The sequence below is a fragment of the Mustelus asterias genome, unplaced genomic scaffold (assembly GCF_964213995.1).
Source record: "Mustelus asterias unplaced genomic scaffold, sMusAst1.hap1.1 HAP1_SCAFFOLD_808, whole genome shotgun sequence".
In the NCBI taxonomy this organism is placed as follows: Eukaryota; Metazoa; Chordata; class Chondrichthyes; order Carcharhiniformes; family Triakidae; genus Mustelus; species Mustelus asterias.
In genome coordinates this window covers 99,150-119,418 of record NW_027590755.1, presented here as the reverse complement: position 1 = coordinate 119,418, position 20,269 = coordinate 99,150, and the positions used below count along the sequence as shown (strand labels likewise).

Sequence of the window (20,269 nt, the reverse complement as noted above, 5' to 3'; positions counted from 1 at the left end):
TTGGAGGGGGTACAGAGAAGGTTCACCAGGTTGATTCTGGAGATGAGGGGGTTAGCTTATGAGGAGAGATTGAGTAGACTGGGCCTGTACTCACTGGAGTTTAGAAGGTTGAGGGGAGATCTTATAGTGACATATAAGATAATGAAGGGGCTAGACAGGGTAGAAGCAGCGAGGTTATTTCCACTTACAATGGAAACAAGAACTAGGGGGCATAGCCTCAAAATATGGGGGAGTCAATTTAGAACAGAGTTGAGGAGGAACTTCTTCTCCCAGAGAGTAGTGAATCTTTGGAATTCTCTGCCCAATGAAGCAGTAGAGGCTACCTCGTTAAATGTGTTTAAGTCACAAATAGATTTTTAACCATTAAGGGAATTAACGGTTATGGGGAGCGGGCGGGTAAGTGGAACTGAACCCACTATCAGATCAGCCATGATCTTATTGAATGGCGGAGCAGGCTTGAGGGGCTAGATGGCCTACTCCTGCTCCTATTTCTTATGTTCTTGTCTCGACGAGTGCAGCTCCAACAACACTCAAGAAGCTCAAAGCCACTCAGGACAAAGCAGCTCGCTTGATTGGCACCCCATTCGTAAACATTAATTCATCCATCACCGATGTACGGTAGAAGTGTATACCATCTACAAGATGCACTACAGAAACACGCCAAGACTCCTTAAACAGCACCTTCCAAACTCTTAATCTCTACCCCTTGAAGGACAAGGGCAGCAAAGCCATAGGAGCACCATCGCCTGATAATTGCCCTTCAAGTCACTCACAATCCTGTTGGAAATATATCACCATTCCTTCAATGTTGCTGGGTCAAAATTCTGGAACTCCCTCCCCACAATGGACAGCGGCAGTTCAAGGCAGCAGCTCACCACCACCATCATGGGCAATTAGCGATGGTCAATAAATGCTGGCCTAGCCAGTGAAGTCCACAACCCTTAAATGAATTTTTAAAAAGCAGCATTCCTTTTTACACATGATTTACTCCCTTGTTTCTCCATTATCCTTGCTCAGCTCTCGTGAGTTGCTGTGCCATGTCCACCTGGGCATTCATACCCATCCTGAACAGGGAGCTCCATGATTCATAGCAATTATATAATGGCCCAATTCTCACCCAGTGAAATTCCATAGGGACTGCAGATCACAGCGTACATCTTGACCTGTCATACAAGATAACCAGAATATTTTGGTGCCAAATACGTCTTTTTGCCTATACATGGCATCTGTTAATAAATTTCCTCAGTCTACCTGGATATCAGTTTTGAATTTTTAAAATTTTGAAATTCACAATGACAATGAATTCATCATACCATGGGGAAACATCAGAGAACTTTATAGTTATATGAAAAATTATGACTTACAACTATAAATCATTTATTGAAACTATTTTGAGAATTTACAATTAGTGATGCTTTTCATCCTGTTAATTAATATTTTTTATCATTTTACATGACCTGTAAAATTATCCAGAGAACAAAGTTCCATGGATGGTGTGTGTACATTTCATCATATCCGCTCGGGGGATTACCCTTGCCTCGAGTAGTATTGTGGGGATCTTGTTACTTACAAACTTGAAGGGGGATATTGGTGAACAGTATTACAGGTGATTAGAGTAGGGTTTGCATCTAAAAAGAATCTTTGGGTTGTGCTCGATGAATAGATCTAATGTTAGCTTTTGATTGATTGTGTAATTTTGATTGATTTGAATGCAGAAGCCTGAATTTTTAATGGAGTTTCATGTGCAATTAGTCAATTACAGATCATTTTCCTATTGGTAGATTATAATCTACGGAGAAGACTTGAATTTTGCCAGGGAATATAGTGTGCTCAGTATATCTTTCATTTGCTAGCTGCAATAAAGCAAATTAGATTCATCAAAAATACTGAAAATAGTCACCCTAACCAAAAGAGTAGGCAAGTGGTGTACAGTTTTTCAGTGCCCCCTAATGGAAGTGAGTCCAAGTTCTTAGATTCCTTTTTTGTTGCTTGACTTAACACATTTTATACAAAGTAATCCCACATTTGTGGAAGGATTTTTTGAAGCTTCAAAAGTCGACTTATATGCCACGATCAATGGTGGTTGATTTTACCACTCCAGTTTAGGGTGCAGAGGCCCACTGTGGAATACCAAGTGCTACTTAGCCAAGGTCAACCAACTTAACATTAATTAATAATTCAGGCTTTTATGGATAGACAATAGGCTGAGCATTGCCTAACCTACTAAATCAATTGGGAGACCTCGCTGAGAATTAAATAGATTTCATCTGTACATTCGGACAACACAAGCTGCACAGGTTCAGTTCATTCAAATGTGCAGTCACTGCACAAGGTCTTCAGTACAAAGCAGCCATTCACCAATTGGCACAATTCAGAATGTCACAATGTGTAGGGACAGGAATGTGGCTAGTGTAAATGTAATGGTGTTGCAAATGTGGTTGCCTTGTGTGTGTAAATACACATATATATATATTTATTTGGCTAGCACACAGGAGCTACAAGTTTAGTTTACAAAGAAGTGACCTATATGTTTCCACCCGAAATGCCTGTTTCAATCTTTCATCCTATGTACTTCAATCCATTTTTACTATAGCCTAAAGTGTATATAGATGGAAGGATAATATGAGGGTAAGAGTTTATTTTCATGTCTGAAAGTTAACAGCTTTATGACTGGAAGAGTAATCCATTGGCAAAATTTTACTCACTGTGCTATGGAACACAACACTATGTCCATTTCCATGACTTTCAATATGGGTCGACAGATTAAAGCAGATGGCACGATGTCTAATGGCATCCATTGTTTGGGCATCAAAAAAGTCATGCGGTCTTGCTATGAAAAAACAAAAATAAAATATCAAAAGTGAGCAGGCCACCAATGGGCACAACATCATTTGCATTGCCACATTTTTAAAAACTACCAGTTAAATTCACAGGAGAAAAAAATTGAAAAATGAAAAATATTCTCAGTTTTACTTGCTCGGAAAATGTAAAAGCAGAAACATTGTCAATGGTACAGCAATTAGAAAAATGGTCACAGTACAATAGGCTTCATCAGAGGGAGTTCATGCCTGACAAATTTGATTGAATTTTTTGGGATGACCAGGCGTTTAGATGTAGGTAAAGCAGGGAAGTCATGTTGGAGTTGTATAGAACTTTGGTGAGGCCACAGCTAGAGCACTGTGTGCAGTTCCGGTTGCTACATTATAAGGAGGATGTGATTGCACTGGAGAAGGTGCAGAGGAGATTCACCAGGATGCTGCCTGGGATGGAACATTTAAGTTATGAAGAGAGGTTGGATAGGCTTGGGTTGTTTTCGTTGGAGCTGAGAAGACTAAGGAGAGTCTGATTGAGGTGTACAAGACTGGGGGACGGGGACGTATGCATCAGCTGGGAGGGTGTTAGAGGCAGGTTGCGTCACATCTTTAAAAAGTATCTGGATGAGCACTTGGCACATCATAACATTCAGGGCTGGTAAATGTGATTAGGTGGGGGGGGGTCAGGTGTTTCTCACGTGTCAGAGCTGACTTGATGGGCCGAAGGGTCTCTTCTGCACTGTATGATTCTATAAATTCCAACTTGAATGACACTTCAATATTTTAGGTAAACATACACTGTATAAACATACTGAAGCAAAGTCTAGTGAACAAAGCTATGCATTTAATCTCTAATTGGCTGAAGAGTGGTTATATTATATTTTTACAGGCTAGTAATGTATCCAGATACAATACTATTGAGTCTTTTATATGCTCACATTATATGCTACATGCTTTGTGACAGAACTAAGTTCTTGAAAAAGTTCAATATGTAAACTCCATTCTCCTCCCCATAGGAAAGGTTTCCTCAGCTCCAAAGCCAGTTATAACAGAACAGATTCATTCTCTTATACATACTACCCAAAAATAATATTTGGTTACAATAAATTATAGCCTGCAACTCTTATCTCCAATTTCTAACAACTACATAAATTTGCTACCTCAGCCTCAACATGACACCTGGATTTTCTAACAGCTCCGCAACACACTGGAACTCATCTGTTATAATACCTGTAATGTATCTCCACACCATCTGTCACCAACAGGTGCTTGATCCTAAAGGTGTTGCAATTACAAAGCAATATCCAGCAAAGGGGCAGGATGTGGCTTTGATCCTTAGAAAGGTAAAGCTTTTGTAGCCAATTAATCAGTAGAAAATATGGAAACCCTCCCCAAGGCCACAAAGTTATTCATGTGTATCAGACATGCAGGAGTAACCAAAGCTGTTTTCAAATTTTAAGTAGTTACTTCAATGGAGAATAGTTTCTTTATTACATTGCAAATAGTTCAGACCAGAAGTTGCTCCCTGTGGACACTATGTTAGTGAACAATGACTTTATGGACAATCAATTTGGAAATTTAATTCCAATAAAGCAGCTCATTTTGTGCATACTTTTCACGTCAGAGGACACCATGCTGTCAGATCCAGCCAGGAGTATTTCTCTCCAGTGGGATTTATAGTAGATCCCCACTTTTTGGGGAACTATCGAGAAGATTCCACTGGAGTGAAGAGGGGAGCAATCAGGGCCCCCCTGGGCATGGGCACCCTGGCAGTACCAGCCTGTGCCCCCTGGCACTGCCTACCAGGCATAGGGCAGTGACAAAAGGGCAAGGCCTAGGGGGTTATAGGTGGGAATGGAGGGGCCCCCACTGCGACTCCGCCATTGGGATCAGCCGGGGCAGGAAGGAGTCCAGCGATCGGGGTGGGGTCTGGAGATCGGGGCACTCTGTGCCCAGCAAAAGGGAGGCTGACAGTTTGGGGCCACTTTCAGCCTCCTGGGCAGGAATAGGCCCCGCCCCGGAAACCTAATGATATTCGCACTGGTGGCCTCTGCATTGTACAGAGCGTGGTTGATTCTAGTGTGAACTCCCACTGAAAAAAAACTAGGGTGAATTAGTCGTTTTCCCGCAAATTTGAACTTGATTTTGTTTGGGAGAATTTCACTCACTATGTTTACAAGGAATTATATATAGATTTTGGGGTGAAGGGGATCAGAGGATATTGGGCAGGGGGGGACGACGACAATATTTTCCAGATTACAGTCAAGTATTAACCCGGAATCTTAACTACAAGAACTTTTCAAGCACTGTATTCGTATCATGTCTGATAAATATTAATTATATAGCATAGGTGGTTTCCATTAGACTATTGTGCCTGTGCCTTTTTTTCAAATAGAACTATCCAATTAACTTACTCTCCTGCTCTTTCCCAGGTTATCTCTTTTTCAAGATACAAATTTCAAATGGAAAGTTACCACAGTTGTTGGCATACAAATCCACACAAAGCCTCAAAATCCCTCCAAAAACAGGGGCCACTTATGTGCCAAGGAAAAAAAATGTTACCAGGAATGTGCCAGGGATGGGTGTGGTGGTTGCTATATTTGTCATTTGCCACATGGAATCTGCTCCATGTGGGCATGTCTTAAAACTTCCACACAATTCACAAAGCAGCCTGTTACCTTACATTTGTGCCCTTGTTACCAACCCTGCTGACGTAACTAGCTTCTCCTATTTATGAAATCGAAACAACCCATCAATTTTAAAAATTCGATTTAACCATGCCTTAACCCTCCCTAAGTAAACAATCTCTAAGTAAACAATCTCAACAACTCCAGTCTCTCCACTTAATTGAAGTCCCTCATTCCCATTATGATTCTAACAAATCTTCCCTGCATTGTGTTCATTGCCTTTGACTTTTTTCAAGTCTTCTGTTCTGTTGCAATACCAGTATCCCAATTAAATGGTTATTATTGGAAAGTTTGTTTTAGGTAGCCACTGTGTTGGGTCTGTGATCTGTGCTTCATAAGTTAAATTACTTCCAACAATTGTTTTGAAGATGTGCTTAAATCAAATATATTAATTTATCAGTTGGAAACAGGTACTAGACTTTTAAAGAGTGACTTTTTGTGACACAGACTAAAGTGATTCTAACATGCATCAAGATGGCATGCTCTAATTTACACCATTATACATTTCACATTTCAATCCTATGGAGAGGAGACGGCAAGTCTGCAAAACTCACCAATGTACAATTAATTTGGGGGCAATGAACGACTTTTCTGCCATATTGACAAGATATTTATAGAAATCATCTACAAGTACTTAATTGGAGATGAATCAAAGGCTAATTGTTTGGACAAAACATCTTGATTTTAAGACAGCACTTCAAGTGATCTAATCGAGTTATAATTGGAATCTGCAATTATGTTTGGATTATGGACAATTGGAAAGAGATCACATGACCAGCCAAGTCTTGTGTGTGGTATTAACATATGGGTTTCTCAGCAGATCGGAACTTTAGTCGCAGTTAAGCGGAGATCGTGCCTCTGTCTCTCTCCACCCTGTCTACTAATTTGACTTGATCGCAAATCTCCAAAGATTTTTTTCCAAGAAAAAACAACTCCACAGCTGTCTCTCCAGGAGAAGAATCAACTCTGTCATCCACATCTTTAAACCTTAAGTGTCAACAGCCAAGCTGTGAACTGCGAACTTCTTTCATTGCTTATAAGCTCTAATTTGGCCAATCTATTCTCCCCTATTCTGTAATCTATACGTGTGTGTGAACTCCCAGATCGTGCATACATGCACATGCGGAAGTCAGCGTGTACTTTATTATTTAGCCCAAATTGGTATAAATATAATGGTCTGTAACTTCCTGGTTTCCCACTGCTGGATTTGGGGGGTACCCCAAAGATGCACTGGGGAATCCCTCTCAATGCTGATCACTCCAAGGAAGTTATGGCTTTATGAAACTCGCTTGTTAAATTCAAGAAAACCTACCTGCCTGTTTTTTTAATGATCACCATGTTTCCAGCCGACAAATTAAAAATTAATATTTGATGCAAACATCTTCATAACTATTGTTGGAAGTACTTTAATTACGAGGCACAGGTCAGATGCAAAGATACAACGTTGGATTTTCAAGTACCAGGTGTCTTTCCAATCCTACTTTGGTGCATGGAAATTGACTGGTGTCAGGTCACAGCGGATGTTCACATGAGATTTGAGATGGCAAGTGCAACCTTGTGCAATCAGAAAAGGCTGCAGTGGCCAAAAGAGGAGGAGGGAAAAGGAGGGGGAGCCATTCAATCCCTCCTCACCTGGTCGTAACAAGACTCGTAGAGCGTTTACCAATAAGAAGGGTGGGTTGAGAGACACAGAATGGAATTATCAGGCCAAGAACAGTTCACATTCTTTACTAAATCTCCTTTTGCTTCACCCGTCTTCAACTCCGCCCCTCAGAATATTTTCATTTCCTACATAAATATTAGGAATATTAAATATTAGGAATATTTAAACGGTTATTGGATAGGCACATGGGAGCACACCAGGATGATAGGGAGTGGGATAGCATGATCTTGGTTTCAGATAAAGCTCGGCACAACATCGTGGGCCGAAGGGCCTGTTCTGTGCTGTACTGTTCTATGTACACCAGCCAAACCACAGGAAACGCTACGTCCAAAAGTAATTAGGCTGAAATTACATATCACCCAAGTCCCATCATGTATAGCTACAACAGAAGTAAAGATCATTCCCATGGATAAAATTAAAATCAAAGTCAATTGCAGAGGGTGGGTGCCAGACACATTTATCTATATACATCCTACATTTCTGAATTAGATCAATTACCAACTGTCGAATACAAAAATTGTCAGAATTATACATTCATAGAGAAACATACAGTAAGAGTCTGCTCCATTATCTGACTGTGCCCTCTAATTTCCTCTCCACACCCATAACATTTGGCTCCCTTATCAGTCAGGAATCTAACTCAGCCTTAAAAATATGCAATGGCCCTTGAGAAGAAAATTGCACAGAAACAAGATAATTCATGACCACAAGTTACTGGTTGCAGATAAATTGATATAAGAATTAGAAATATGACAACTTACGTAGTGAGCGCCGTCGTTTATTCTTTAGTCTCCTTCGCTTGTTCATAACTGCTTTAGAAGGTGACTCCTCCTTAACCTTCGGTTGACTAGTAACTTTTGCTGAGTTCTGTTGGCTGAAGTGTGTAGGGACATGACGAGCGAGGCCACCTTGCGACGCAAAGCTAGCAGTACATCCACCAACAACACACTGAAAGGAAATAGAGCAGTAATGGTCACATTTCAGTTCAGTATTAAGAACAAGTCATTGGAAAAATCATATTTTTATAACAAGCGGAATGTGGAGCAAACGTAACTGCTGCTGTTGCATAAATAGACTGAATAGCTGGGAAATACGATACTCTATCCCAACTAAATTTTAAATCTTTGAAGAAACAGATTTCTGATGTAAATTAACTGCACGAGGGTATTGGTTTTTGCAGATGCCAGATACTGCCAGGATGTCAATTCATTTTCATGAAATTATCCACTAAATCAGCTACCTATATAAGCAAGACAAAATGAATGATCCAAAAACCCAGTTCAGTTGGTAGCAGACTCACTTCTTGAATCATAAGGTTTCAGGTTCAAGTCCCATTCCAGGGCTTGAGCACAAAATTACACTGACAGAAGTGCTCTCTTTTGGATGAGACATTAGCCTGAGGCCACATCTACCTGCTTGGGTGGATGCAAAAGATCCCAAGGCACTACTTCAAAGAAGAGCAGGGGAGCTGTCCCAGTATCCTGGCCAATACCCATCCCTCAATCGACATCACAAAAGCATCATCACATGGCTGTTTGAGAGAACTGGCCAAGTGCAAATTGGCTACTACATTTCCTATGTTACAATAAGAACTACACTTCATAAACTACTTAATTGCTGTAAAGGACTTGGAGATATCTGGTGATCATTAGAAAAGCTATAAAAATGCAAGTCTTTTCTTTCAAAAAACAATGAGAATTGAAATTTGGTAGTTACTTTGCACCAATACTTCATAAAATTGGAGAATTAAAATCATCAAATTTGAGAGGGATATATATAGTAGTTATAATGGAGATGTGCTTTGGCTTTCTTGCTGAGCACAGATTAGAAAGTTCAGGGTGATTGTTTCCTGATCAAAATGATAAAGGTATATTCCATAGTGTATATACACAGACACTATTTCCTCAGGCAAGGGAATCCAGAATCTAAATTCAAGGGAGATCATTCAAGAATCAAATCAAGAAATATTTTCACATTTTTAGATGATACAAAGATAGGTGGAGGAACAAGTAGTATTGAAGAAGCTGCAAGAGGACTGGGACAGGTTAGGAAAGTGGGTAAAAGTGGCAGATGGAATATAACATGGGCAAGTGTAAGGTTATGCATTTTGATAGGAAGAAAAGAGGCATAGACTATTTTCGAAATGGGGAAAGGATTCAGAAATCGGAAGCGTGAGGGACTTGGGAGTCCTAGTCAGGATTCTCTTAAGGTTAACTTACAGGTTGGCTTGAAAGCGAAGGCGGCAAATGCAATGTTTGCATTCATTTCAAGAGGACTAGAATACAAAAGCAGGGATGCACTGCTGAGACTTTATAAGTTCTTCCCGTGTCTACATGTGTTTCCTCCGGGTGCTCCGGCTTCCTCCCACAGTCCGAAAGACGTGCTGGTTAGGTGCATTGGCCGTGCTAAATTCTCTGTGTACTCGAACAGGTGCCAGAGTGTGGTGACTAGGGGATTTTCACAGTAACTTCATTGTAGTAGTGTTAATGTAAGCCTACTTGTGATGCTAATAAACCTTTAAAAATCAAATCTACAGTACAACTCCAGGTTGGTATAAAGTGCATATTGAAAATGACCTCAGAGTTCTGTTCTGATTGAATTACGAAAATAGCTCTGCTTCCTATGCACACTCAAGTGCTCAGGCGCAAAACTCCTTTGTGGGTCATCCAATTGCAACCTGGACCGATGTGTAATGGGCAGCATCAATCTGTCAGTTACGCATCATGCTGCAGATATACTGGCCAGAGCCCAAAGGCAACACCAAATTCAACCATTACCTGTAACACCTCTTTTCTAAAGGCACATTTCAACCCAATCACACAGTCTATCATTTATGCCAAACAAAACAGTTCTGCATTTCTACATTATATGATAGTCATTTCATGCAAAGTTACGAGTGTTCTAAAGCCATGTTTTGATAGAATGTGCAATGGATATTTTCACAAATACCTTAAAGGGCTTGTCTCCACTGTGTGTAAGCATGTGCCTCTGCAGCCAGCTTTGACTAGTAGATGGTGTGTTGTATACTTTGCACCCTTTCCATAGACAGACATATACCTGGAAACACAAATGTGGCAAATGTTTGAAATACTACTAAAAGGAAACACCGTTCAAGATTTCAGGAATTTTCCCTCCTTTAACAAAAATTAAATACTTTTGGTGAAACAGAAAAGTAGAAGGGATGCTGGAGCTCGATAACTGAGCATGTCTCTTTTGGACTCCCATTACCATGGCACTCGAACATGCAACTTATTACACAGTCATATGCAAAGTAACATTCCATCTGCATTGTCCTTATTTGTTCAAAGGCAGATAAGCACTTATACTGTACCAGTTTGACATCTTTCACATAATCGGTCATCAGATGACTGGCCTTTGCACAATCTGTGCCAAATCATGACTAGCTGTGCCAAGAACTCTCATCCACTAAAATCTGAAGCAAGACTTCCTAATAATTTCACACAGGATCTTCACAGCTGTAGGAGGGCTTTTATCCTATCAGTCTGGACTGCTTTTCTGTTTGATCTTTATAATGCTGATTCTTTTTTATATGGGACTATTTGTGAGTCATGCAAAACTTTAGATTCAAGCCACAAAGACATTACAAACTCTTTAAATTCAAGTCATAAAAACACATCACGTTTCAGAGTGCACAACACCAGAACTTTTACTTGACATGCTCTATATTAAGGAAATACAGGAGAAATCTAATATGCACAAATTAGATTTTTTAAGTGCATTCAAGTTTCAGGTTACGCTTGGAACATCTTTTATAAGCTCAGAGTAAAGTTCACCGTGCTGACATAGATGAGTAACAAAGAAAGAAGCTGCGGATTTAGAGGCAGTGAAGATCTTACAAAGACAGCTCAATGGGATATTAACCTGGGTTGGTCAGCGGCACATGAAGGACAAATGCAAGTATAAAGCATTGGGAAAAGAAAGATAGGAGGCACTCTGACAAAGGGATCTGGAGATATTAGCCAAAACATTGCTCAGCGTGTCCAGTGAACGTGCAATAATCAAAGCTAGGTTACAGTATCAAATCAATTCTCCACAAATCATCATGCTGAAACTGTGACCTGGTCAGGCGGCAACTAAAAATACAGAAAGGAAGGCATTCAGCCCTGAGAGATCTTGCAGATATCAATAATGAGGATGACCCAAGTTTCAAAGGATAAACTTGGAGCAAGATAAGCTGGAACATCAGCTCAAAAAAATTACTTGGTGGAGGGCCTAACCTTGCCATACAAGTTGCCTAAAGAGATAAAACAAGACTTTGACAAGGCTTTCAAATATGCCAGGATGTAAAATGAGTCAGAAGTGCATGGCAGAGAACAAAATTCCAACAGTTGCCAACGAACTCTTTGCATAAAGCATGATGGAATAATTGACAAAAAGAGTGATTGTCAGAACACTGCACTTGTTAAAGAACCAACTAGATGCTGCGTCAAGGCTCATGTTCTAGAAGATCAAATAGCTGAAGGGTCATTTGCAGCCAATGTTATCTTGCAATCACCTCAAATTAATTTCTTTCCAGTTTTTCTTTGGAAGAACAGAACTCCATCAGCAATTCAATTTTGTGCCTGAAGAACTAGGGGCAAAGAAAAAGGAGAAATGGATTCATGAAATTTGCACTTACAAGTGGAATGGTGCCAATCAAAGTTTGTACAGCAAAAGGAAACTGTGTGGTAATCGATAATGATAATCTGACCATCAGGTCGGGTGTAAATCACCAAGTCTTCTGTTCCTTCTATAAAGATTGCCTCTCTAGTAACTAGCAGAGGTCAGGAACTTGCCATATAGGGAACATTCCCTGTGAACCACTGTCTTACCACTCCATGGCGAGGGCACATTAGTACATCAGTGGCTTCCTCGATCCGAATAGACACGGTAACATACAGAGATCCTTTTACTGATCACAGTCATATCTAAGCTTTGCAAACACAAGAAAAATATGGTTTGTCAGAAAACCCTCAATCTATGACATGTTATTGGAATTGAATGACCAGTTGGATTACAATCTGAACTTTCATCCTCCAGGCCAGAGTTTAAATTTAGGCCAGACACTGTCAGCCACAACGGTCTTATGATAAATTAAGACAATCTTGACCCAGAGCACAAAACTGCCCATGGTTTTGCAGTGGTCCAGACTGAACAAGTATCAAAGAGGCTGCAGGTATGTTTAATTTGGGAACTAAACTGGGCACTCAGGATATTGAGGAGTTCCTTTTCTGGGTTGGGGATTAAGTTCTTGTTGAGCATAATAAAATTAACTTCACTCTGCATTGGTTCCTATTTTACCCAACATGGAAGTGATTTTGTCCCCAAGCATCGACAGCAGTGAAAAATTGATACATAAGTATATAGCTGAAAAAGTCATGGATAATTGCAAATCAATCTGAAACAAAAAGCTTAAATTGATTACCTAAATACAATCAAGGTTAAAACACCACCAGATCCTGACAGTTCAATACTCGACAGTAAACAATGTGCCCAATTTGAGCTTGGACTTAAATTACATGCTTCACATTCTTTTAATTTTCAACAAGCATTATTTTTTGCTTGCTTTCTTCTTTCTCCTATAAAATAGTGTGTAACTTTCTTTAAACTCACACACAATGTCCAAAAGAGACTCCCGATTTATAAACAACATTAAAATAAATTATTCAACCAGTCAGTAAATACGGTTTAAGTATTGCTAATAGACTTCAGTTTGTTGGTTAGGTATTTTAGGCACAGAGGAAAAGGAAAAAAAACAAGTCAAAACACAGTTTAAATTATCTGAGATTGCTTTTAATATAACAGTCACTGGTGATAGATCCTTTTCACCAATGCTTCATCTTACACTATGTAACTTCTAGTGCTCTCTCCAGATACATACGAAATAACCAAATCAGGAGATTAATTTAATAACTGTAAAATTAGTACTTTCAAATTAAAATAAGTGTAATTTTACTACTAGTATACTTCAATGAAATTCATAAAATGAAATCAATATGACTGAACCTCCAATAGAAAACATCCCATTGATTGAAGTTGCAATAGCTCAAACAATGTTAATATTCAACAGTAATATGGTTTTGTTGTATACATTTTCACTTGGATTCTTAATGCAAGCCTACCACATGCCAGAATGATATATATTTAAAATTACAAGTCAAATCACAGATAATTATATTTCTAGCTGTAATGTTTAAAACATGCTTGATGTGGCAGCAATATTGTAATTCTGGCGAGAGAAGAGAGAAATTTAAGTCAATCAATTCCTCTGCAGCTCTCCAATCACTTACAATATTTCCAAAAACCACAAAATAAGGAAAGATTACACACATTGGAGCAGCAGACGATAGGGGGTGGCATCAAAACAAAAGTCAAATCCAGGTGCAGAATTAGTGCAATCAGAGTCCAACTATTCAACACAATGAACACAATCTCTGTTTTTAGACAGTGTAGAAAAACCCAACTCCAAACCTTAGTATCAATATTTATTTTCATAGAATTTGCGAGCCTGCTCCTGGAAAATGGTAACGGTTGACAAATTTGTACATTACCCTTTTCCATGTGGAAGTAGATTTGAATTCAATTTAATGTCACATATTCTCGTTATGTTTCAGAAAAGATTTCCACAAGTTGGTATTCTGATAGAACCTTAAGCCTGATGTTTCTCACCAATGTCCTTGCTAGTAAATGAAAGGAAAAACGTGGGCTAATCAACACAAACAAAACAACAAAAGGTGTGGGATAGCTTTCCACTTTGGGCACAGTGGTTAGCAATGCTGCTTCACAGCGCCAAAGACCCAGGTTCAATTCCCAGCTTGGGTCACTGTGTGGAGTTTGCACGTTCTCCCCATGTCTGCGTGGGTTTCCTCCGGATGCTCCGGTTTCCTCCCACATTCTGAAAGGTGTGCTGGTTAGGTGGATTGACCCGAACAGGCGCCGGACTGTGGTGACTAGGGGAATTTCACAGTAACTTCATTGCAGTGTATTAAGCCTTACTTGTAACTAATAAATAAACTTTAATTTTAAATGGTAAAAAATATATAGTTTTTCATTCAAACTCATATACACCTTGCCAAAATGTATAATCTGCCATGAACCTATGCAATTCGCATTTTAAAACATTTATCATTTATAACTTGTAAATAAATTTAAATTTCACTCAAAAGAAAGTGCAACCAAGTGGAAACTCAAGGCTAAAAGGTTGATATGGTGGTATAGCAGCGATTTTACATGGAAACAATCATATTTTGGGTTTTCTGTCAATTTTCAAGCTCAAAAGGGGTCTATGGGGTCACTCAAATACCTGCAGGGCACAAATCAACCAATGGCTGAAATAATTGCCAAACACATATTCAATTGACCAAATGTAAACCAGGAGAATAGCTAAGGTAGTGATCTGAACCAGACATTGCAGACATCATCAACTAGACCCGACTAACAAAAGTTCAGAAGTTTGTCTCTGGAGATTTAAACCCACTCCCTTTTTCGCTTTTGTCCCACTTAGTGCAGGGCTGCAACAATGAATATAAAACTACTTAGAGGAAAAATCGGGAAAAAAATCCACCATCATGAAATATAGCAAAAAGGAAGGCAGTGTTGGGGTGAGGTGGTTTGCGGTTTGCCGAGAAAACTTCCTTGCAGATTCAGCAATTTTCTGAAGTGATAGGCAAGGAGTGTTATATATCTTATGTATTGTCCGTACCTTTTCAGAATCAATGAAGTGCAAAACATCTTTAAGACTCTTGAATTATATATCTTAAGTAATTTTTTTACATTGCACAATATGTGGAACATGCGCAGGAGTATGGCAACTTGGGGATTTTCACAGTAACTTCATTGCAGTGTTAATGCATACTTGTAACAATAATAATAAAATGTGTGTCACAACTCTAATTAGGTTATTCCAGGTTCCAGACTATTCATGAGCAGCATCATTAGAGATCTGCTAATGTGTAAACCTGCTGTATTTTCACAAATTTCAAGTCAAAATAAACTCTTTTAAAAACTATGCTGACTGGTGGGCAGCTTAATACTTCTTGTGATTTGAGTAACTGAACCTTCATGGAACATTGGTCTGTTATTCTACTCTGTGTGGGCAGGTACGAGAGGAGATGAGACAGAAACTGGGCATGCAGCTAGACAGAAACCAGCCAAGAGTCAGAAAAACAAGAGTTATTTCAAGAAATAGATTTTTGGGACAGGACAAGAACATTACAAAGATTACAAAGAAGTTACAGCACCAGAGGATAACAGATTAGATTATGTAAGAAAAAGTGTTATTTGCACAAATGTCAAATTCCAGCATAATTCTAGTTAACGGAATATAAATGTCGCTATACACTGACAAGCGATACAGACAGCAAACTAAACAGAACTGCTGCACCATTTCATCGGGAAGTGATATTGCATGAATCAATTCTTTCATTATGATTTATTAAAACATAACCAAGAATTTAGTATTTCAACTATCTTCAACAAAACCCTTAAAACCAGTATTAAGTCCATCTAGTTTTAATCAAAAATTACAGACTCTTTTGGTTTCCATGTTGTGCAAAAAAAAGCCGATATGATATCCTACATTGTAATTTATGCCCAGTAATTCAGTGTTTTTGAAAGAAATTCAGATTCTTACTATTTGTATTAAAAAAATCATATCTGTGCATTAAGAAACGTAGAGTGAGAAAAAGAGTCAAGGCACCAAGTTCTGACTTTGCACTTCCCTGATCAGGAGAATGGCAATTGGAAGCAAACCAATGTGCACACATGCTCCCATTGGCTATGGGTAGATCAACATGTACACTGATGCAGGACAATTGGAACCAAAAAGGAAGAAAATTTGGAATGGGTGGTATGAAGGAAGAAAGCAAAGGAAACAGGTTACAAATACAGCATGTGCGAAAAACAAGTTCAATCCTCCAATGTGATTAATGCTTCGATATTTTCTTAGGTACATTACATCACACCACCCAACAGCCATCTCAGGGCAGAAGTGAAAGCCGCCAGAGCATGTTGTACACCAGGTCCACAAATACACGTGGCTTTGTTACCTCACATAAAAGAAAAATGCAATTGGAGGAAGGGAGGGAGGGAGAAAGAGACAGAGCATATAGAAAAGGTCTGTGCCTCGCTGGATTATCTACTACCCAAGCACCAAGCAAGTGTAGTAAGACTTCATGCAGCACAAATATGAAATATTACTTGTATTTCCAAGATTAAATCAAAAACCAATGAACAATATACAGTCTAGTCAGTAATACATGTAACTTTAAGCGACAGTGAAACAAGAATAAAGCAATTCTACTCAAAATCACAATTTTGGTTGACAAGTACCAAATTTCTAATCAATGTATTCTCAAGTATCCAATATTAAACCTCATTAATAATTATATTTTACCTTGGTACTTAGCTATCTAAAGAAATAAAGAGAAAAAAAAACAGACCCCTCCACGTTGCCCATCCACATGTATTGAACGGATGTGATCTGCCAAATCTGGACTGGAGCTGAAACTGGTATGGCACTGGTCCCAGCAGCAGTTGTAAGTGATATTCTTTCCTGATGAAGCAGTACTTCCATGACCATTTATCAGCGCAGGAGTAGAGCGTCCACTGGAGATGGTACTGTCCATATCCATTAAGGTGCTGCTGATACTTTGAAGAAAAAGCAGTATTTTTAATAGAGTGCAAGGCAACATCCACCTAGAATACATAATGAAATATTGTATGAATAAAGATATTCACCCTTCACTGGAATCTCTCGGTACTCTTACAGCAGACTTGCCAAAGTAGTCTCCAGTGGACATGGTCACAAAAAAGCATTTGGAAAATGGGTTTCATGGCAAATATAGAATATAAAATTCAAAATACAAGGGAATCAAGAAAACTCCACATTATGGGAATTATGTTCGGAGGATATTGAGAGAACAGCGCAGACTCAGCAAGATGCTGCCTGATGTGTGTAAGTGCAAATATGAAGCCCTGAAAAACTGGAGCTGTTTTTAATAGATTATTGAAGGTCGAGGGTGATTTTGACCGGAGTACTTAGAAGTTACAAAAGAATGGGACAGAATAAATCAACTGTTTCCAGGTGATTAAAGTGCCTGGAACAAGGCACCATAGATATTTTTAAAAATGAGATTTAGGACAAAGAACCAGTGAATTTTCCTTTTCATACAGGTTGTACTATTGAAATTTATAATTGTACCAAACAATGTCACGTTTTAAGACTGGTTAGATGGTTGTGGGAAAGGCGGGGTAAGTGGGGGGGCCATGCAAAGGGATATGGGATCAGAGCAAGGAAATGGGATTAGGACTATTGTGCGCGGAAAAACAAATACCAATGCAGGCCAGTTGGAACAAAAATCTGTTATCGTGTTCTAATTTCTATGTTATTTGAGGAGTTTTAGAACACAATGCCAATGCTAATTCCAACTAATTTCACTGATCTGAAATGTTGCAGTATCCAATTCCTGCTATTAAGAACATAAGAAATAGGAGCAGGAGTAGGCCATCTAGCCCCTCGAGCCTGCCCCGCCATTCAATAAGATCATGGCTGATCTGACGTGGATCAGTACCACTTACCCGCCTGATCCCCATAACCCTTAATTCCCTTACCGATCAGGAATCCATCCATCCGCGCTTTAAACATATTCAGCGAGGTAGCCTCCACCACCTCAGTGGGCAGAGAATTCCAGAGATTCACCACCCTCTGGGAGAAGAAGTTCCTCCTCAACTCTGTCTTAAACCGACCCCCCTTTATTTTGAGGCTGTGTCCTCTAGTTTTAACTTCCTTACTAAGTGGAAAGAATCTCTCCGCCTCCACCCTATCCAGCCCCCGCATTATCTTATAAGTCTCCATAAGATCCCCCCTCATCCTTCTAAACTCCAACGAGTACAAACCCAATCTCCTCAGCCTCTCCTCATAATCCAAACCCCTCATCTCCGGTATCAACCTGGTGAACCTTCTCTGCACTCCCTCCAATGCCAATATATCCTTCCTCATATAAGGGGACCAATACTGCACACAGTATTCCAGCTGCGGCCTCACCAATGCCCTGTACAGGTGCATCAAGACATCCCTGCTTTTATATTCTATCCCCTTCGCAATATAGGCCAACATCCCATTTGCCTTCTTGATCACCTGTTGTACCTGCAGACTGGGCTTTTGCGTCTCATGCACAAGGACCCCCAGGTCCCTTTGCACGGTAGCATGTTTTAATTTGTTTCCATTGAGATAGTAATCCCATTTGTTATTATTTCCTCCAAAGTGTATAACCTCGCATTTATCAACGTTATACTCCATTTGCCATATCCTCGCCCACTCACTCAGCCTGTCCAAATCTCTCTGCAGATCTTCTCCGTCCTCCACACGATTCACTTTTCCACTTATCTTTGTGTCGTCTGCAAACTTCGTTACCCTACACTCCGTCCCCTCCTCCAGATCATCTATATAAATGGTAAATAGTTGCGGCCCGAGTACCGATCCCTGCGGCACGCCACTAGTTACCTTCCTCCAACCGGAAAAACACCCATTTATTCCGACTCTTTGCTTCCTGTCGGATAGCCAGTCCCCAATCCACTTTAACACACTACCCCCAACTCCGTGTGCCCTAATCTTCTTCAGTAGCCTTTTATGGGGCACCTTATCAAACGCCTTTTGGAAATCCAAATTATTAGATTTGAGACATTATTTAAATTATTGGCTGATACTTTTACCATTACTAATTGTTTAAAATACCACTGTGCCTCAGCACTAATGTCTGAGTTTTTACTGGTAGACGTAAGGTTGACTTGCTTTCTGTTAGCCATTTCACTATTTTGGTTGTAATTGCAGTCACTCAAACCAGATTTATAGCATGAACTGCAACTCCCATTGCTGAAAGCCTTAACCAATGTAGTTGGTAAGCAAGTAGTTAGAAGATGCAAAAGTGACTAACTGGCTCAACATTACACATGAATAGATATAAAATAGGAGTTTGCCGCATACCCCACTATCGAAGGCTTTAATGAAATATAATACACTTGCTCAAAAATGAAAACTTTCTAAAAAAATAAATGCGCAGAATAATTTATCCATCTTTTCATAGAAAGAATCATAGAAACCCTACAGTGCAGAAAGAGGCCATTTGGCCCATCGAGTCTGCTCTGACCACAATCCCACCCGGGCCCTACTGCCATATCCCGACATATTTACCCGCTAATCCCTCTAACCTACGCATCTCAGGACACTAAGGGGCAATTTTAGCATGGCCAATCAACCTAACCCGCACATCTTTGGACTGTGGGAGGAAACCGGAGCACCCGGAGGAAACCCACACAGACACGAGGAGAATGTGAAAACTCCACACAGACAGTGACCCAAGCCGGGAATCGAACCCAGGTCCCTGGAGCTGTGAAGCAGCAGTGCTAACCATTGTGCTACCGTGCCGCCCAGTACGGTAGCACAGTGGAGTTTGCCCAGCTCAACATCATACAAGCTTTTTAAAAACAGTCGAGGATGCATATGGGAGACACAAAGCATTAATGTAGGATTTGTATAGAAAACTTGATATCCATTCAGAAGTACTCGAACTTCTCAGAACAGAGATAATATCTTACACTGGCTAAATATTGCAACTCACCAGCACTAACCTTTAATATTGATAAAATTAGGGGGAGAATTAATATTTATATTAAATATCAATTGATATTTAAATTGATATTCACTCTATTTATAAAGAATCACCTTTGACCAAGAAACTAGAAAGTCACCCTTTTGGGGAATTTTATTCTCTCTCAACACTCCTTTGAACAGTCACTTTGATGTTTAAGATTGCAAATGTCTGCACAACAATTATTCTAGCTAGATTCAAATCCAGACTTCTTTGCCACACTGAATAGAAATGGCCCCAAACACTCCTTCCAAGGAAACCTAGAATTGCTTATACTTTAAATTTAATATACCATATTCGCTGTACACAATTCAGTTTTCCTGTAGTGAGGCCACCATACGTAGACTAGGTGATCATTTTAATGAACTCCTCCATTCTGTCTGCCAGCATGATCCTGAACTTCCGGTCGTCGCTTGCCATCTTAAATTTCTGTCCCACTCCCACTGTCTCCTATCCAAT

At 39.6% G+C, this 20,269-nt stretch overlaps 1 protein-coding gene across 5 annotated transcripts in view; it reads right to left on the bottom strand.

The window, feature by feature from the left end:
• aebp2 (AE binding protein 2) overlaps window positions 1–20,269 on the bottom strand; it is a 110,494-nt gene that overhangs the window by 51,004 nt on the left and 39,221 nt on the right. For 3 of the 5 annotated variants that reach the window (XM_078205545.1, XM_078205544.1, XM_078205546.1), the window contains exons 2-5: window positions 16,604–16,811; window positions 10,113–10,220; window positions 7,925–8,111; window positions 2,706–2,830 (exon numbers count right to left, since the gene is read on the bottom strand). In XM_078205545.1, the coding sequence (XP_078061671.1) occupies window positions 2,706–2,830; window positions 7,925–8,111; window positions 10,113–10,220; window positions 16,604–16,811 (628 nt within the window). Of the gene's footprint in view, window positions 1–2,705; window positions 2,831–7,924; window positions 8,112–10,112; window positions 10,221–16,603; window positions 16,860–20,269 lie in introns of all 5 variants that reach the window. The other 2 variants (XM_078205543.1, XM_078205542.1) reach the window with 1 other exon arrangement.